This window comes from Lichenostomus cassidix, chromosome 4A (genome assembly GCF_008360975.1).
Source record: "Lichenostomus cassidix isolate B80296 chromosome 4A, HeHo_3.0, whole genome shotgun sequence".
NCBI classification, from domain to species: Eukaryota; Metazoa; Chordata; class Aves; order Passeriformes; family Meliphagidae; genus Lichenostomus; species Lichenostomus cassidix.
In genome coordinates, this window is record NC_139485.1 from 788,932 (window position 1) to 804,152 (window position 15,221).

Consider the following 15,221-nt stretch of genomic DNA (forward strand, 5'->3'; position numbering starts at 1 on the left):
GTGGGATAGGAATCAGCCTTTCATGGTTTGTAGCTGGTGGCAGATCTGGGAATGCTGGATTTATCCCGATGTCCAGCTCTCTGAGATGATCCATTGCTCTTGAAAACATAAGTTGCTCCTGTTGTGAGGTTCCTGCATCCCCATCCCTCCCGCACCCGGCTCCTGTGGCAGTGACAGCCTGAGGGACTCAGCTGGGGTTAAAAACAGCCCAACAACTCTGCTCCAAATCCGGGTGAGGGTATTTTTAACCTGTCCCCATTCCCTGAGTCATGGGAGCCTGGCAGCCACCCTGGCATTGCCCAGGCAGGAGCTACCTCCCAAGGAGCTGCATTGGGGCTGCCCTGGGGCTCACCCAGGGGGGCTTTTTGGGGAGCTTTGGGGTTCACCTGATGGCCTTTGGGTGCAGGGTTGTGCCCAGCAGCTGTTTGCAGTTGGAAAAGCCTCCTCTGGGATGCAGGGAATGCCTCAGTGCGCTGTGACAACTGGGAAAAACAGCCCCTGGCAAAGGCTGAGTATGAGTTTAATCCTGCCCTGAATAAATAAATCTCAGTGTGTCAGACGCCCTGGGATGTACCTGAGGGAGAGCTGTTGACAGCATCCACCTCCTCCCTTCCTGGTTTTTGTGCCTTCATGTCCTTCCTTCACCTTTACTACTAGCAAAACAAGTATATATTTCAAGTTACTGCAGGATTTTTCCCAGAAAAGTGTGTATTTCATGCTACTCCCACATGTATCTTACACAAAATGTGATATTGGAAGTGGCACCAGTGCTTCCCACCTGCTCCAGGAGTGAAGCAAATCCGTGCTGGACAAAACCTCTATGGATGATCTATGTTGGAATCCAGAGTCAGGCCACCCCTGGTGGGGTACCAGCTCAGGTAGAGAAATTCCTGCAGGGGGGAGCTGATTTTGGGGAGGAAATGGGTGATTTTGGATACCACAGTGACCTCAGGGGGTGCAGGACAGTAGGGAACAGGGAACAGCTGTTCCTTGGAGCAGATGTTTCTGTTTCACCTGGAACCACCATCAGATAATTGGATTTTTTAGTTTTCACAGATCAATTTTTGCTTTCCCAGGCACTTTCTTGCATCCTCCAGCTGAAACCTCCAGTGTCTTTTGCCAATTCCTGCTTTCCAGACTGTTACCCATACTTTTTGACTAATTTTCCCTATTCCAAGTGATGTTGTTTCTGTTTCTTGGTTCTGTGGCTATCAGGGTATCTGGGGCCCTTGGATACCCAGTGGTTCTTTCCAGAAGCCAACCACGCTCTTCAGGAATGTGCTGGTTCCCAGGCTGGCAGTGCCCTGGAATCCAGACGTCTTCTGCTGGCATCTCAGCAGGCATTTTCTGTCAGGAACTTTCCTCTGACTGCTCCATCAGCTCCATCAGCTCCATCAGCTTCTCACACAACTGAGAATATCCTAACAGCACGTTCCTCATGGGATGGAGCATTGTGTGGTAATATGGACAATACATGGAGTGTGGAACCACACTGACCATGGACATGACATTGACCATGGACATCACACTGACCATGGACATCACACTGATCGTGGACACCACACTGACCATGGACACCACATTGACCATGGACATCACACTGACCATGGACACCACACTGACCATGGACACCATGTTGACCATGGACATCACATTGACCAGGGACATCACCCTGACCATGGACACCACACTGACCATGGACACCATGTTGACCATGGACATCACACTGACCATGGACATCACACTGACCATGGACACCATGTTGACCATGGACATCACATTGACCAGGGACATCATAGGAGATAGAAACACATAGGAGATAGGACACCAGGAGATAGAAAGGAGGTTGTGAGATCTCCATCTTGGTCAGCATCCAAAACCTACCAGGTCATGGTCACAAGCAGCCTTCAGCAGGTCTGGCTTAGCTTGCCAGACTAAACCAGCCACTCTTTTAACCTTAATGAAGTTACAGAAAGGTCTGAGACTGCTGACAAGGGCTCAGCAAACACAAAGTTGATAAATAAATCTCATTTACTGCTCCCAGGGTGACCGGGAAGCCTGGCAGAAGGCTCGGGGTTGTACAAACATGGGCCACACTCCTCAGGGCAGCTCCTTTCCATCCACAATTAGAGATTCTTGTGAGAGGGACCCATTGGATTGTCTTCGTACCCCTTGGGCTGGCTGTGAAGTTCCCCTGAGGGCTCAGTTACAGGAATATCTGGGATGGGGAAAAACAACAAAAAAAGACTTTAAAAAGCCATAGAAATGGTGAATTCTCACCTCCTCCCTCTGATACAGCCATGATCTCAGGTGCCAGAAGAAGCTCACCATGACTTTGGAATCCTGCTGGGCTGAGGTTTGGAGACACTTGTTACATCCATGAATGAATTTGGACTCTCTCCACTGCCTCATTTGCTCCATGTAATTAGCAATTGGCAATTAGCTGATGCCAAGGCCATGCTGACCTCTGTGGCCTCTTGTGATTTGATGTCCCTCAACCTGTAACTCATCCGAGGTTGAGTGGTTGGAGTGTGACAGATTTGTGGTTTTCTCAGATCCCAGTACTAAACCCGCCCCAAGGCATTGCTTATCTGGGGGTGAAACCACAGGATGCTCCAGGTCCAATCCCTCACTCTCCATTTTAATGATAATTTTCTTTTGTCTCCATCTTAACTCCTGGTATTCATTGCATTCTCCTCCTTAGGTGGGTTGTTTGGAGAGTGGCCCATGGAAAGAGTGGAAAACAGGATTTCTCCCCAGTTTCTTGATCCAAGAGGCCCAGGAGACAGGATTTTCCTACGTGGTAATGGGGGGATGTGGGGGGATGAAATGTGAATGGGGTGCTGCTCATTCAGGCAGGAAAATCCAAGGAGGAGGACAAGAAAAAATACAAATAAAGTGGATAAGGATGCGTGTTCCTGCTGGCCACAAGGAGTGAGACCTCCCCAGCCCCACTGCACAGGCAGGACCCTGTAGGGAGCACCAAGTCCTGGCCCGTCAAACCTCAGTGGTCCCCTGGAGATGCTGTGCCATACAAAAGGGGACAGGCAGCAGATGGATTTAGGGGGAAAGCACCCCAAAACATGCCCTGAAATCATCTGCCCAGGGAATGAGAAGTGACCCCTGGAAAGGTGGTGTGTGTGTGTTGGGTTATCCAGAAACATTAAATAAAGCAGGGAGAGACACTCTTGCAGCTGCTGCTAAAGGGACTTCTCTATTTCAGGCCTTAGTTTTCTGGAGTAAGAAAGGAGAAAATGTGCATTTGGCCTCCATTGGGTCTGTTTTATTAAAAAAAAAAGGCAGAATCAGGTTAATTTCATGGACATTTATTATTAGGATCACAGAGGAAGAGAAACTGAGAGCCCAGAGCCCACTAAACCTGGGGGAAGGCTTGGGCTGGCTCAGCCAAGTCAGAAACACCCCGATGGATCTCTAGCTGGGAATGGTGTCCTTGGGGCCTGACTGAGTCATTTCGTAGGAGCTGGAAGGAAGAGGAGGGGGGACAATGCTGAGCATTGAAATTCTTCCCTGTGAGGGTGGGGAGGCCCTGGCACAGGTTGCCCAGAGAAGCTGTGGCTGCCCCTGGATCCCTGGAAGTGTCCAAGGCCAGGCTGGACAGGGCTTGGAGCAACCTGGGATAGTGGGAGTTGTCCTTGCCCATGGCAGTGGGTGGAACTGGGTAAATTTAGAGCCTCTTTTCCACCCAAACCATTCTGTTAATCCAGGAGAAATTAAGATTTAAAAGCTTCAGGTTGAGGCCATAAGGGGGAGATTTGAGTGGGCTCTCAACTGCTTTGCTGGTTGGGGAACCCACCAGAGCCTCCCACTGAACCCAGTATGAAACCACGAGCTGGAGGGCAGTGCTGAGCTGTATCTTACTTGGGGTCTGGGTCTTAAACCGAAACACAGGATAGTTTCCATATCCTGCTTCTTTCACTTCAAGATGTACAAATTCATGCAGAAAATAGGAACTTATGTGGAAAATAGGAACAAAAGATCTACCTCACTTTGTCCAGGCAAACATCACGGTCCTTCCGCCAGCCTTGCCTTGTGTGATCTGTGAAAGGACAAATCTGTTCCCACATCAGAAGAATGTGTGAGAGGCACCAAGGAGGGGATGTTGTATTTGGGATGTGATGGCTGGGGCTCACCAGGGAAGGGAAGCACTCACTGGAGACCACTGACCATGGGGGCTTCATGAGAATCAAAGGAACCACTTTTCAGAAATTCCCGTGGCTGCTGGCTGGTGTGGGGACAGAGGGAGCCCGAGGCACTGGGAAGGGCCGAGAGATGATGAAGGAGCAGACTTACAGCAGAGGCCGATGGCGAGGAGTGGGAGGGCTGACACTGCCATCGTGCTGACCACCAGGATGGTCACGTTCATGAACCCCGTGCATCCTTCTTCTGCCACCAGAGAATCCAGGAGTCGGCATGGAGCAGGAGAAGGGAAAGGAGGAAGGCAAGTTGCCACCATGAAAACACACACACAAAAACCAGAGAAGAAAATACATGGAGGATGTTGAAACTGAATTTCTCTCCCACAAAGATTTCACTTCCCTGAAATGCCCAGTATGTTGGATTGGGTTTGGTCTATCACCAATGGCTGAATTGAAGGGATGTGGGGTTTGCATGAGTTGTGGTCTTGGGGTGGTCCCTGGAGGATCCCTGCTCACCATGGCGATCGTAGATGCTCTTGATGAGGGAGGCAGTGGTCAGCACCACGGCTACCACGGCGCCCGGAGCAGCATAACCCATCGTGCGCTGTGCTGCCAAGGGAGATGGGAAAAAGGGATGTGGATAAGCGTCCGGAGGTGTGGGTGGGGGGCTGGCTGTGGGATCCACCAGCCTGAGTTAGCACAGGAGTTCTCATTTTAAAAAGTTAGGGATGGTGTTTTGGGCAGAATAACACCCCTGTGGACCCGTTTGGCCCATCCTTGGTGGAACCACTCACCTTTCTTGCTCTTCAGATGGTTGAAATCTGTAGGCTGGAAAATCACAGTGGTGGAGACCAGGAAGGTCACCACGGCGAGGTAGCTCAGGGCAATCTCAGGCAGCATGATGGCAATAGAAGGGCCTGAAAGGCAATTGGATGAGGCAGAGAACTTGATGTTACACTGCCCATCTTCTTCACCACTTGGTGACCTTCCATCACATCCCTTTCACACCCTCCTCTGACTTCCAGCCTTTCCTTCCAAGCAACCTTTCCATTCCTTGATCATTTGACTGTCCTTCTGGGCCTCATCCTGTGAAAGGGCTCTGGGAAAAGGGGATTTACTGCATTAATTGCACAGGCAGGTGTGTAATGCATGTGGTGGTCCAGGCTCCCCCTGAGCAAGAGATCACACCGTGATCACATATATTGCTCTGGATGGGTCTAGTGATCCCCCTGTCCGTCACTGTCCCTCACTTCCTGTCTGACCCCACTGAACTCTACATGTCCCATGGGGTATTTCCCTGTCCCTCCAAACTGCCCCACAGCTCCCTCCTACCTTCCTCCCGCATCCAGAGGATCCCAGCGGTGATGTCCAGGATGCAGGCGATGCACACCAGCCCGCAGGTGTAGGAGCTGAGCCACCTCCAGAGCTCCCCTCCTAAACACCCACAGCAGAAGGGGGTGACCGCTGTGACACCGGGGAGTCCCGTGCCAGCTCCCACCCCTTCCTCAGGGTGGCATGCAGCCTGTCCCCAGCCATGCTGTGGGGCATCCCAGGACCTGGGGGCTCCCGCAGCAATGCTCTTTGTTCTCCCCCACCAGACAAGGGAAATGGGGTCCTGCTCCCCCCAACTCACTTATCCTGAGCTTTTCAGACTGGCAGACAGGAATAATTAATCCCCATGCTGAGACAACAGCGAAGACCACAGCGACCACCGCAATCCTCAGGGTGTCCTTCAAGGGACGGGAGAGACCTGGAAAACAATGACCCTGAGGAGACAGAGTTGGGACATTGGCAGGACCAGCACCAATAGCTCTGGTGGCCACAGGGCTCCTCCATCATCAGAATAGATTACATTTATTTGCCAGCTGGTCGCCAAATACACATCATGAAATGTCCAATCTGGGGTGGGTGCTCCCCACAGGCTTCCCGACCACCCCCCAGCTCATTCCTGCTCACCATCACCTTGGCCAAGGTCCATCACTTGGGACCTGCCCCAAGAGGGAATGACCAATCTCCTGCCAAGGACTGGGCCTTGGTGGGATCAGAGACTGGGAATTGCTGCTGATCATCCCATGATGGGCAGCTCCTGTCAACAGTGTGTGGGCATCACCTCATGGGGAGTGCGGCCAGACCATGGGTAATGGAGGCTGGGGGATGGAATGGAACCACTGAGGCATCCCCAGGGAAGGGTGGAGGGCAGGAGGGGCAGTGGGAGGTGAAACCTTCAATGGTGATGTCCAGGGAGGTTTCTTGCCAGCTTATCCTGTTGCTGGCGTTGCAGGAATAGGAGCCACAGTCTGATTTCTTCGCTGGCCTCAGGTACAAAACCCTGCGGCTGTTGGAGAGCTGGAAAACTCTGCCCGGGGGAAGGGGCTGCCCATCCTTCTTCCAGGTGATGATGTCCACTCTGCCCTCTGCCACCTCACAGATAACCTCACCAGTGGCTCGAGCCAGGAGAACGCTGGTCCAGAGCTGAGGGCGGGACACTGGCTCTGGAAAGGGAACAGAGACCTCAGCACTTCTCTCAGACACACAATCACAAAATGGTTTGGGAGGGAAGGGACTTTAAAGCCAATCCCATCCCATCGCATCCCATCGCATCCCATCGCATCCCATTGCATCCCATCCCATCCCATCCCATCCCATCGCCTGCCATGGGCAGGGACACCTTCCATGAGCCAAGGCAGCTCCAAATCCTGGCAGACCTGGCTTTGGACACTTCCAGGGATGGGGCAGCCACAGCTTCCCTGGGCACCCTGTGCCAGTGGACATGACCTGGAGCATCTCTGATGGGCCCTTGGGCTACAATTGCCACCACAGCATCTGCCATAGTGCGGTCGCTGGTGCCTCTCCCTTGGGAAGTCCATCCGGCTGCTGTGCTTTCCAGGACTATTTTTCTTTCTAGCTGAATCACTGCTTTTAATGGATGTGGGTAAATATGGAGCATTTTGAAATGCGTCAGGAAATGAGAAAATAGTGGAGAAGGCAGCAGATCCCACTCGGATGGTGTGTGGTTGGAAGGAGAGGTGAGTGGTGAAGGGCTGTGGTGGCATTATGGCCGCGGCATGATTAGTGAGAGGGTGGATAATGCCAGAGCAAATTAGGGAATTGCCAGGAGCAATATCGAGGAGGGACTTCTGGGCCATTTCAAGTGCCTCTTATCTCTGTGGTGGCAGCTGGCGCCTGCAGAGGGCAAACAGGACAGCCTGGGCTGAGGGGGTGGTGTCTTCTCCATAAACCCACCCTGCTCAGCTCCATCGGCTCTGCCAGCTGTCCCCTGGCAAAGGGCTGGTGACTCTGCAGGTGGCAGAGTCACAGCAGCACACCAGGCCCTCCGTTACTCCGCTGGTCTCTCCATCATCCCAGCAGTCTGTCCATCATCCCAGCAGTCTGTCCATCATCCTGCTGGTCCCTCCAACATTCTGCCAGTCTGTCCATCCTCCCACCAGTCCCTTCATCACCCCACTAGTTCTTCCATCCTACCACTGGTCCCTCCATCATCCCTTCGTCCTCCCACCAGTCCTTCTGTCCTCCCACCAGTCCCTCCATCCCTGCATTGAAGGGAGGAAATGGCCTTTCTGGGATGGAACCTGTCCCTCTGTCCCAGCCGGGCCCCCAGAGGGTCTCATGGGGCAGCATCTCCAGATCTGCTCCCCTAGGACAGCTTGGCAACCTCTTTCCAAGGTCTCCTTGGTGCTGCTCTTGGTGCTTTGGACATGAGAGGTCCAAACAAGCTTGAATCCCTTCTCCAGCTCCCTTGGTCTGGCCCTTGGTCTGTGTACAGTCAAATTCTGCTTGTATCCATGACCCTGCTCTTCCCTCCCACACCCACCACTCACCGAGGACTTTCAGTGGGATTTCCAGGCTCTTTCTGTCTCCTGCATTGACAGTCAATCTGTAGGTGCCACTGTCACTTTCCTGGACATCCTCCAGCATGAGAGAACCGTTGGATGGATGGAAAATGGCTCGTCCTGCATAGGGGGCGTGGATGGCTGGGGTGTGAACCCCTGCATTGTGCTGCAGGATGGTGTAGGAGCTGGTGCCATTGAGGAATTCCCACTGCATGGGATTGCTGTGGGTGATGTTATCTAGCCCAGGGAGCAGCACAGAGGATCCCACAGCCGCTGCTCTCTGCTGGAGAAGTTGCGCTGCTTCCACAGCTGGAGGGAACGGCACCAGCAGCCCTGGAGGGAGGAGAGTGGTGGGGATGGGGCTGGAAGCAACTGGTCCGGGGAAAGCTGTCCCTGCCCATGGCAGGGGTGTGGAATGAGCTTCTCCTGCTTGAGTTTTTGTCATACTGATCTAATTTCCATGGCTCATTCCTAATTCATGGAATTCTGGAATGGTTCGGGTTGAAGGAGAACTCAAAGCCCATCTAGTTCCATCCCCCCGCCATGGGCAGGGACACCTTCCACCATCCCAGGTTGTTCCAAGCCTCATCCAGCCTGGTCTTGAACACCTCCAGGGATGGGACAGCCACAAAACTCCTGGTCTTGTCTGGGGTTGAGCATATCCACATGCTCCCAGCAGTGCAGGATGCAGCCACCTCCCGAAACTCCTGGGCTTGTCATGACTTGGGCTCTAACTGATGCTCAAGGACTTCAGGAGGAACTGCTGTGGAATGGTCACAGCTCCCAGACCCTCATCCCCAGAAAAGAGGATTCTAAGAACGAGGAGAGGGACAGGAAGAGGGAGGGGGAGAATTCCCAGCCCCCATGGCTCCAGAGCCTGTCAGGGAGGCCCAGGGATTCTCCCAGGCTGCACAGGCTGTGTTTGCTCTCGGCCCTGTCTCAGCTCCTGCCTCGATAAGCACCTGTTCACCTGCATTCCCAATGCACCTGCCAGGCAAACAGCCCTGGAAACTCCTGCTGCTCCCACTGGAGACTGTGTAGCAGAGGTGGGAAGGAAAATTAGTGGGACAATCCAGGTAAATCAAGTTCACCTGGTGATTTTAAATTCTCACTCTTATAAGCTCGAAAGGCAGCTCTTTTCATACTTCCTGCACCCCATACTGTAGTTGTGGAGGGGGAAAAATACAATCTCATGACTAAAAATATTTTTTCTGGGAAAACACCCTGTATACAGAACACAATCACGAGCTGAAGGAAAGAGGAAAACACTCCATCTTTTACAGCTGCAATGGCCAAAGCTCATCCTACAGACACTGAGAGCTCACTGACACCATCCCAAAATCAAGCTGTATGGTAATGGGCTTCCTTTCTATTTTAGATGTTCATCCTGAAAATCTTTATCCATTTGGATCTAGCACAGGTTCCCAGAGAAGCTGTGGCTGCCCCTGGATCCCTGGAAGTGTCCAAGGCCAGTTTAGATGGAGCACCCTGGGACAGCGGAAGGTGTCCCTGCCCATGGCAGGGGGTGGGACTGGATGCACTTTAAGGTCCCTTCCAACCCAAACCCTCTTGTGATTCCGTGGTTTGTGTTTCAAGGCAGCCAGTGACCATTTAAGGACCACAGTGAAAATGCTCACATGTGTTTAACTGCAATAAAATTTGTGGTTTGAAATACAGCATATATCTTTAAGTACATGTTTTTAACACAAACACATATTAACATATATACATGTATTTCTGTGTTATTACATGTATCAACCCCAGTATAAATCAGGCTGCAACAGACTTTTATCCCCAGAGCTGTGCCTGGCTCTTCCATCTCCTCTCCTTGGACAAACACACCTTTGCCTTCCAGGTTAAGCCTTTGGACCTCACCTAAAAAGCCTGACCCAGAGCTCCCCACGCTCGGCTCTAAAGTTCCTCTGAAGACTCTCTGGGGTTTGGAAGAGGACCCGGTGTGGAGCCCCCAGCCCAGTCCGGGACCACCTTACCTGCGAGGAGCACCCAGGTGGTCCCCAGCAGCTCCGCGGGATGGCACAGCAGCATCTGCCCAGGGAAAACAGCCCCAGATCGCCCTGATGTAAAATATTCCCTGGAAATTCCACGTTGTGCTGAGAGCAACAGGTGAGGCTGTACCGTGGCGTTTGCAGCCCTGGGATGGATTTCCGATGCCGCGGGTATTCCCAGCCCGTTTTCCTGCCGAGGCTCCTCTCCCTCTCTGCCGATTCCCCTCCCAGGAACTCTTCCCAGGAGCCTTCCTGGCAGCAGTGGCAGCTCCCACTTCTGTCCCCGCTCCGGCCGCTCCCCGGGGTGGGAAGGAGCTGCCGATGGCTCCGGCACCACGCAGGGATCGGCGGCTCCCGAGCCCCCAGGGGCTCTGCCGGGGCAGGACAGAGGGTCCCGCATGAATAAAAATTACGTTTCCATGCCCCGAGGCCAGAAGATCCATCCCTATCCCTTTGCTACAGCTCAAGCCTCTCCCTGAGTGGAGCCCAGCTCCTGGAGCGCAGTCTGAACTCGCCCCTAGCACCGTTCCGGGGGAAGCAGGGGCTCAGTCTGGCTTCAAAACACTCCTGAGCAGCTTTTTTCTCCCCGTCTTGAGATGGACTGAGATAATCTGCATCCCACAGATTTTCTGCAAAGGGAATTTCATTTTACGGGAGAGATAACGCCTGGGATCAGGAGTCATCTCCGGACTGAGGAGCGGAGGGATGAAGGGCTGGGGGAGATTTGGGCTCTGCCCCCGAGTGCTGAGAAAGTTTTCCTGCCTTGCTGAGCACAGCCGGACCCATCGGACCCCCGTGGAGCTCCAAAGCCAGGTGTGGGGACAGGAGAGCCGCGGGAGAAGCATGAGGGGATGGCGGGTGGGTGTGGGTGGCCCCGGGTGAACGGAGAGCACCAGCGCAGTGGCACTCGGGGGCTCCATCAGACCTGGCCACCAGCCAAGGAAGGCACCCAGCCCACACTTCCCACATCCCCAAACATCCCAAACCACTTCCCACCACGTGCTGGTCAGCCCCACACTCACCTTCCCATACCTTTTCCTTTCAGATGACCTTTCCTTTCACCACTTGTCTTCTTCCAAATAAACCTGCATGTAATTACCTTTCCCCATTTCCTCATTTTGTCATATCCATCCCCAAATCATGGAATTCCAGGAAGGTCTGTGTTCGGAGGGACCTTAAACCCCATCCAGTTCCCCAGCCATGGGAGAACTGAAACAGGCTGCTCCAAGCCCCAGGTAAGGAGTAAAGACAAAAATGGAAATACTTTTCAGCTGGGCTGGAAGCAGCTTCCCTCTGTTTTATCTGAGTCCTGTGAGGGGCCAAAGGCTCCTGGTGGCACCAGAGGTGACCAAGAGGGATGCACCAAAAGCTGCACCTGCACAATCCTGAGAGCGAGCAGGGGGCTCTGGAGCACAGTGGGGCGAAAATGGAAAGCTCTGGGACATACTGGAGGGCAGATGTGACCAGCAGGTAAATCGAGAGGGTTTGGTTTCACTGCAAGGCTGAGGATTCTGGGCAGTCCCAAAAGCTGAAGGAGGGGCTGCACTGCACATCCAGGAGGAAAGGGAAGGGTCTCCAGGGAGGAGCTGGGGTCCTGAGGGGACAAGAGAGCAAACAGAAATGGGAGTTGGAGCCAGCTGAAAGTCTGGGTGGGGCGGGGGACTTGCTCAGGCTGCACGAGGTGGGAGACAGATGGCCCCAGTGGCAAAAGGGACCAAACTCGGGGCCCTGGGATGTGCAGATGGGAACGGAGGATCCAGGGATACAACAGCACCCTCCCAGCTCCTTTCTGGGTTCCATCAGCTGAACTGGGCTCAGCTGCCTTCAAACCAGCTCCAGCGTCCTGTAGGCACCCTCGGGTGCCCAAACCGACCTCCAATGCCCTCACATCATTCCCGCTCCCTGCTCCACCCTTTGCCACGATGGGCGCCACATCCCACAGCTCCTAAAAAGGTTCCTAGCTACAGAAGCTCTGAACAGCAATTCCTGGGCTTCTCCAAAGAGCTGGAGAGAGAGTAGCGGCACAAACAGCACCGGCACCACTGGGGCCCCGAGGCCGCCTTGGGATGGGATTCGTGGATTTTTGAAACTTTAATTTCTGGCATCTTGTGCCATCGTGTGGCCAGGGAAAGGCCCGTGCTGTGCGACGGGGCGGGGAGTGAGGGTGGGATGGGGTGGGATGGTAGATGCCGTGGGTGAGATGGGGATGCCGTGGGTGGAGTCACCCTCAGCCCGAAGGTCCCCTCACCCAGGACGGTGACATTCAGCGGGAAGCTCTCGGCCGCGCTGTCCCCGTCGCTGGCCCGGCACTGGTAGAGGCCGCTGTCATTGTCCCCAACTTGGCTCAGCTCCAGGCGGGGGCCAGTGCCCAGCGGTGTCCCCGAGCCCCCCCGGTGCCAGGAGAAGGACAGGGGACCTGTCCCCGTGGCCACCGCGCAGCTCAGCACCAGGCGGTCACCCAGTGCCACCTGTCCCCCGGGGGGCTGCGCCGACAGGGACGCCCCCGAGAGCGGGACCCCTACGGGGGGACACGGGTGGGATTGGGGACCCCAGAAAGGGTGGGGGACACGGAGAGGGGTGGACTGGCCGTTCGGAGAGGGGCTGAGGGGACCCCAGTTAGAAGTGGGAGGGTCCAGATAGGGACCTAGGAAGGGATGAGGGGCCCAAGGAATGGGGGTACCCCTGGGTGGGTGCAGGGATCCGGGGGGGTGGGAGAACCCGGGCAGTGATGGGGGGACTCGGGGAGGGGGAGGTTGACCCAGCGAGGAACACAAGCAGTGATGAGGACCCGGGGAGGGATGCAGGGAAGGGATAGGAGTACCCAGGTAGGGCTGAGGGACCCGGGGAGGCTGTCGGGGCTGCCGTGCCCATCCCTGCACTCACTGCGCACCGTGACGCGGAGCCGGGCGCTGCTCTTTCGCACGGCCCCCCCCTCGGAGCGCACCTCGCAGCTGTAACTGCCCGAGTGGGAGACCCCCACGGCGGGCAGCAGGAGCTGCGGGGACCCCTGCGGGCCCCCCAGCAACTGCCCGTCCCGGTAGAAGAGGTGCAGGAGGGGGGCTCAGGGCCGCAGGGGGCTGGGGGTGCTGAGGCAGCTGAGATTCAGGGGGAACCCCTCGGTGGGCTCGGGGAGACCCTCCAGCACTGGCACCAGGAAGAGCTCTGGGAAGAAGATGGGGGTAATGGTGATCCCGAGTCCGCTGCAAAGGGGCAGTGTCCCCCAACTGTCCCCGTAGGGACACCAGTTCTCGTTTCGAAGTGCACGGGGGTCCCCAACAGGTCTGGAGAGGCCGGGGGACATGTGTGTGTCACAGCTGTCCAGTGCCACATCTGTGTGGCTGGGAAGTCACACAGTCTGTGGGGCTGTTTTGGGAATGAGTCCCATTGTCTGATTCAATTCTTTCTGCAGTACTGTGCCACCATAGGACTGGCTTTTCCAGATGGTGTTCTGGTGGTGCCATGTGGAACAGGTTGCATTTCCAGCCATCCTGTGGTTGCTTCCACCATCACAAGCACAGAGTTCTTGCTGTCACAACTTTGGGGGGTGTGATCCAGTCAATCTGCCAGGCCTCCCCAGATCTGTACTTCAGCCATCACCCTCCACCCCACAGAGGCTGTTTGGCCATGCTTGATTGCAGTGCATGTTTCACATTCATGGGTGACCTGAGACATGGTGTCCATGGCTAAATCCATCCCTTGGTCCCAAGTCCATCCATATGGTGCATCTCCTCCTTGATGTCCCAAGGTGTCACAGACCCACCGAGCCAGAAATAACTCCCCTTTATGTTGCCAGTCCAGACCCACCTGAGACACTTCAATCCCAGCAGCCTGATCCAGCTGCTGGTTGTTCCAATGCTTTTGGGTACATGAGCACCTACGTGATGCACCTTCACAGGATCTCCACCTGGGCAGCCCACATGGGTTTATCCCTGTGCTGCCATTTATGATGCTTCCATTGCTGCTACCACCCCACAGGGTACCACCCAGAACCAGTGTACAGTATTGTTCCTTTCTCTCCTTCAGCAATGTCCGAGGCCCTCTGCATGGCTTTCACCTCTGCAAACTGACTCCATTCACTTTCTCCTTCAGTAGTTTCTGTGACTTTTCTTAGGGGACTCCATACAGCTGCTCTCAATCTTCACTGCTTTCCCACAGGACAGCAGGACCCATCAGGGAACTGCTTCTCGCTTTCTGGGGATTTATTATACAGTGGGGCCTCTTCAGCACTTGTCACCTCCTCGTCTGGTGACATTCCAAAATCTTTGCCTTCTGGCCAGTCTATGATACCTCTAAAATGGCTGGAGAACTGGGGTTTTCCATCTGAGCTCATTGTGTGACCACTCTGACCCACTTGCTCCATGTAGCATCTGTTGCATCATGTATAAAGGAGATCCTCCCTTTGAACATCCAACCCAAGACAGATAAGCCAGAGTGCCAGGAGGAGCTGAGCTTTGGTACCAATCACCTCTGAAGTGCCTTGGAGACCTTCATAAGCTCCAGAATATCTTTTTCAGCTGGAGAATGGCAGGTCTTGGATACTCTGTATTTCTGACTCCAGAAACCTCCATGTCAACCTCAAGTGTCCCCCGGTGCTTCCTGCCACAGGCTCCAGGTAGGACCATTCTCCCCAGTGCACTATAAAACACATTGTTTACATCTTGCCCTGCTTGGGCTTGCCTGAGGGCTACAGCATGAACTGTCCCTGCCTGATTTGTTCCAAGGCTTGTTACTGCTCAGGGCCCCCTTTGAAATCATTCTTCTTCCAGCTCACTGGACAGAGAGGGCTGACAATCCAAGTGTAATTTGGAATGTGCGTTCTGCAAAATCCCACAACATCTCAAAAGGCCTGTGTTTCTTTCTTGTTAGTTGGTGGAGACATTGCTCTTGTCTTATTAGTAACATCCACTGGGATCTGACAATGTCCATCTTGCCATCTTATTCCTAAAAACTGGATCTCCTGTGCAGGTGTCTCGACCTTACTTTGGTTTTATGGTGATATCAGTTTTGGCACCACCCAGTGCCTTCAACTCCAGTTCACACTGGAGTTCCAACAGGTCCCAGAGTTTCAGGAGTTTCAAGGATGAACCCTGGGGTTCTGGATCTGAGGATACAGAGCATGAAGCCTGTTACACTCCAGCTGAGAAAGAGATCTTGGCAGCTTATGAAGGGATTGAACTGCCACAGAAGTGATTTGTACTGAATTCTTC

General features: G+C 54.2%; 1 protein-coding gene across 1 annotated transcript; it reads right to left on the minus strand.

The window, feature by feature from the left end:
* Window positions 1-3,305: 3,305 nt before the first annotated feature.
* Window positions 3,306-8,330, minus strand: LOC146437226 (uncharacterized). Its single transcript, XM_085060854.1, has 9 exons — window positions 7,997-8,330; window positions 6,380-6,649; window positions 5,791-5,907; window positions 5,490-5,591; window positions 4,952-5,074; window positions 4,674-4,766; window positions 4,312-4,404; window positions 4,003-4,057; window positions 3,306-3,481 (listed from the first exon to the last, which is right to left on the minus strand). Exons 1-9 carry the CDS (start codon window positions 8,220-8,222, stop codon window positions 3,433-3,435), a joined length of 1,128 nt encoding a protein of 375 aa, XP_084916980.1. The 5' UTR covers window positions 8,223-8,330; the 3' UTR covers window positions 3,306-3,432.
* Window positions 8,331-15,221: the final 6,891 nt, after the last annotated feature.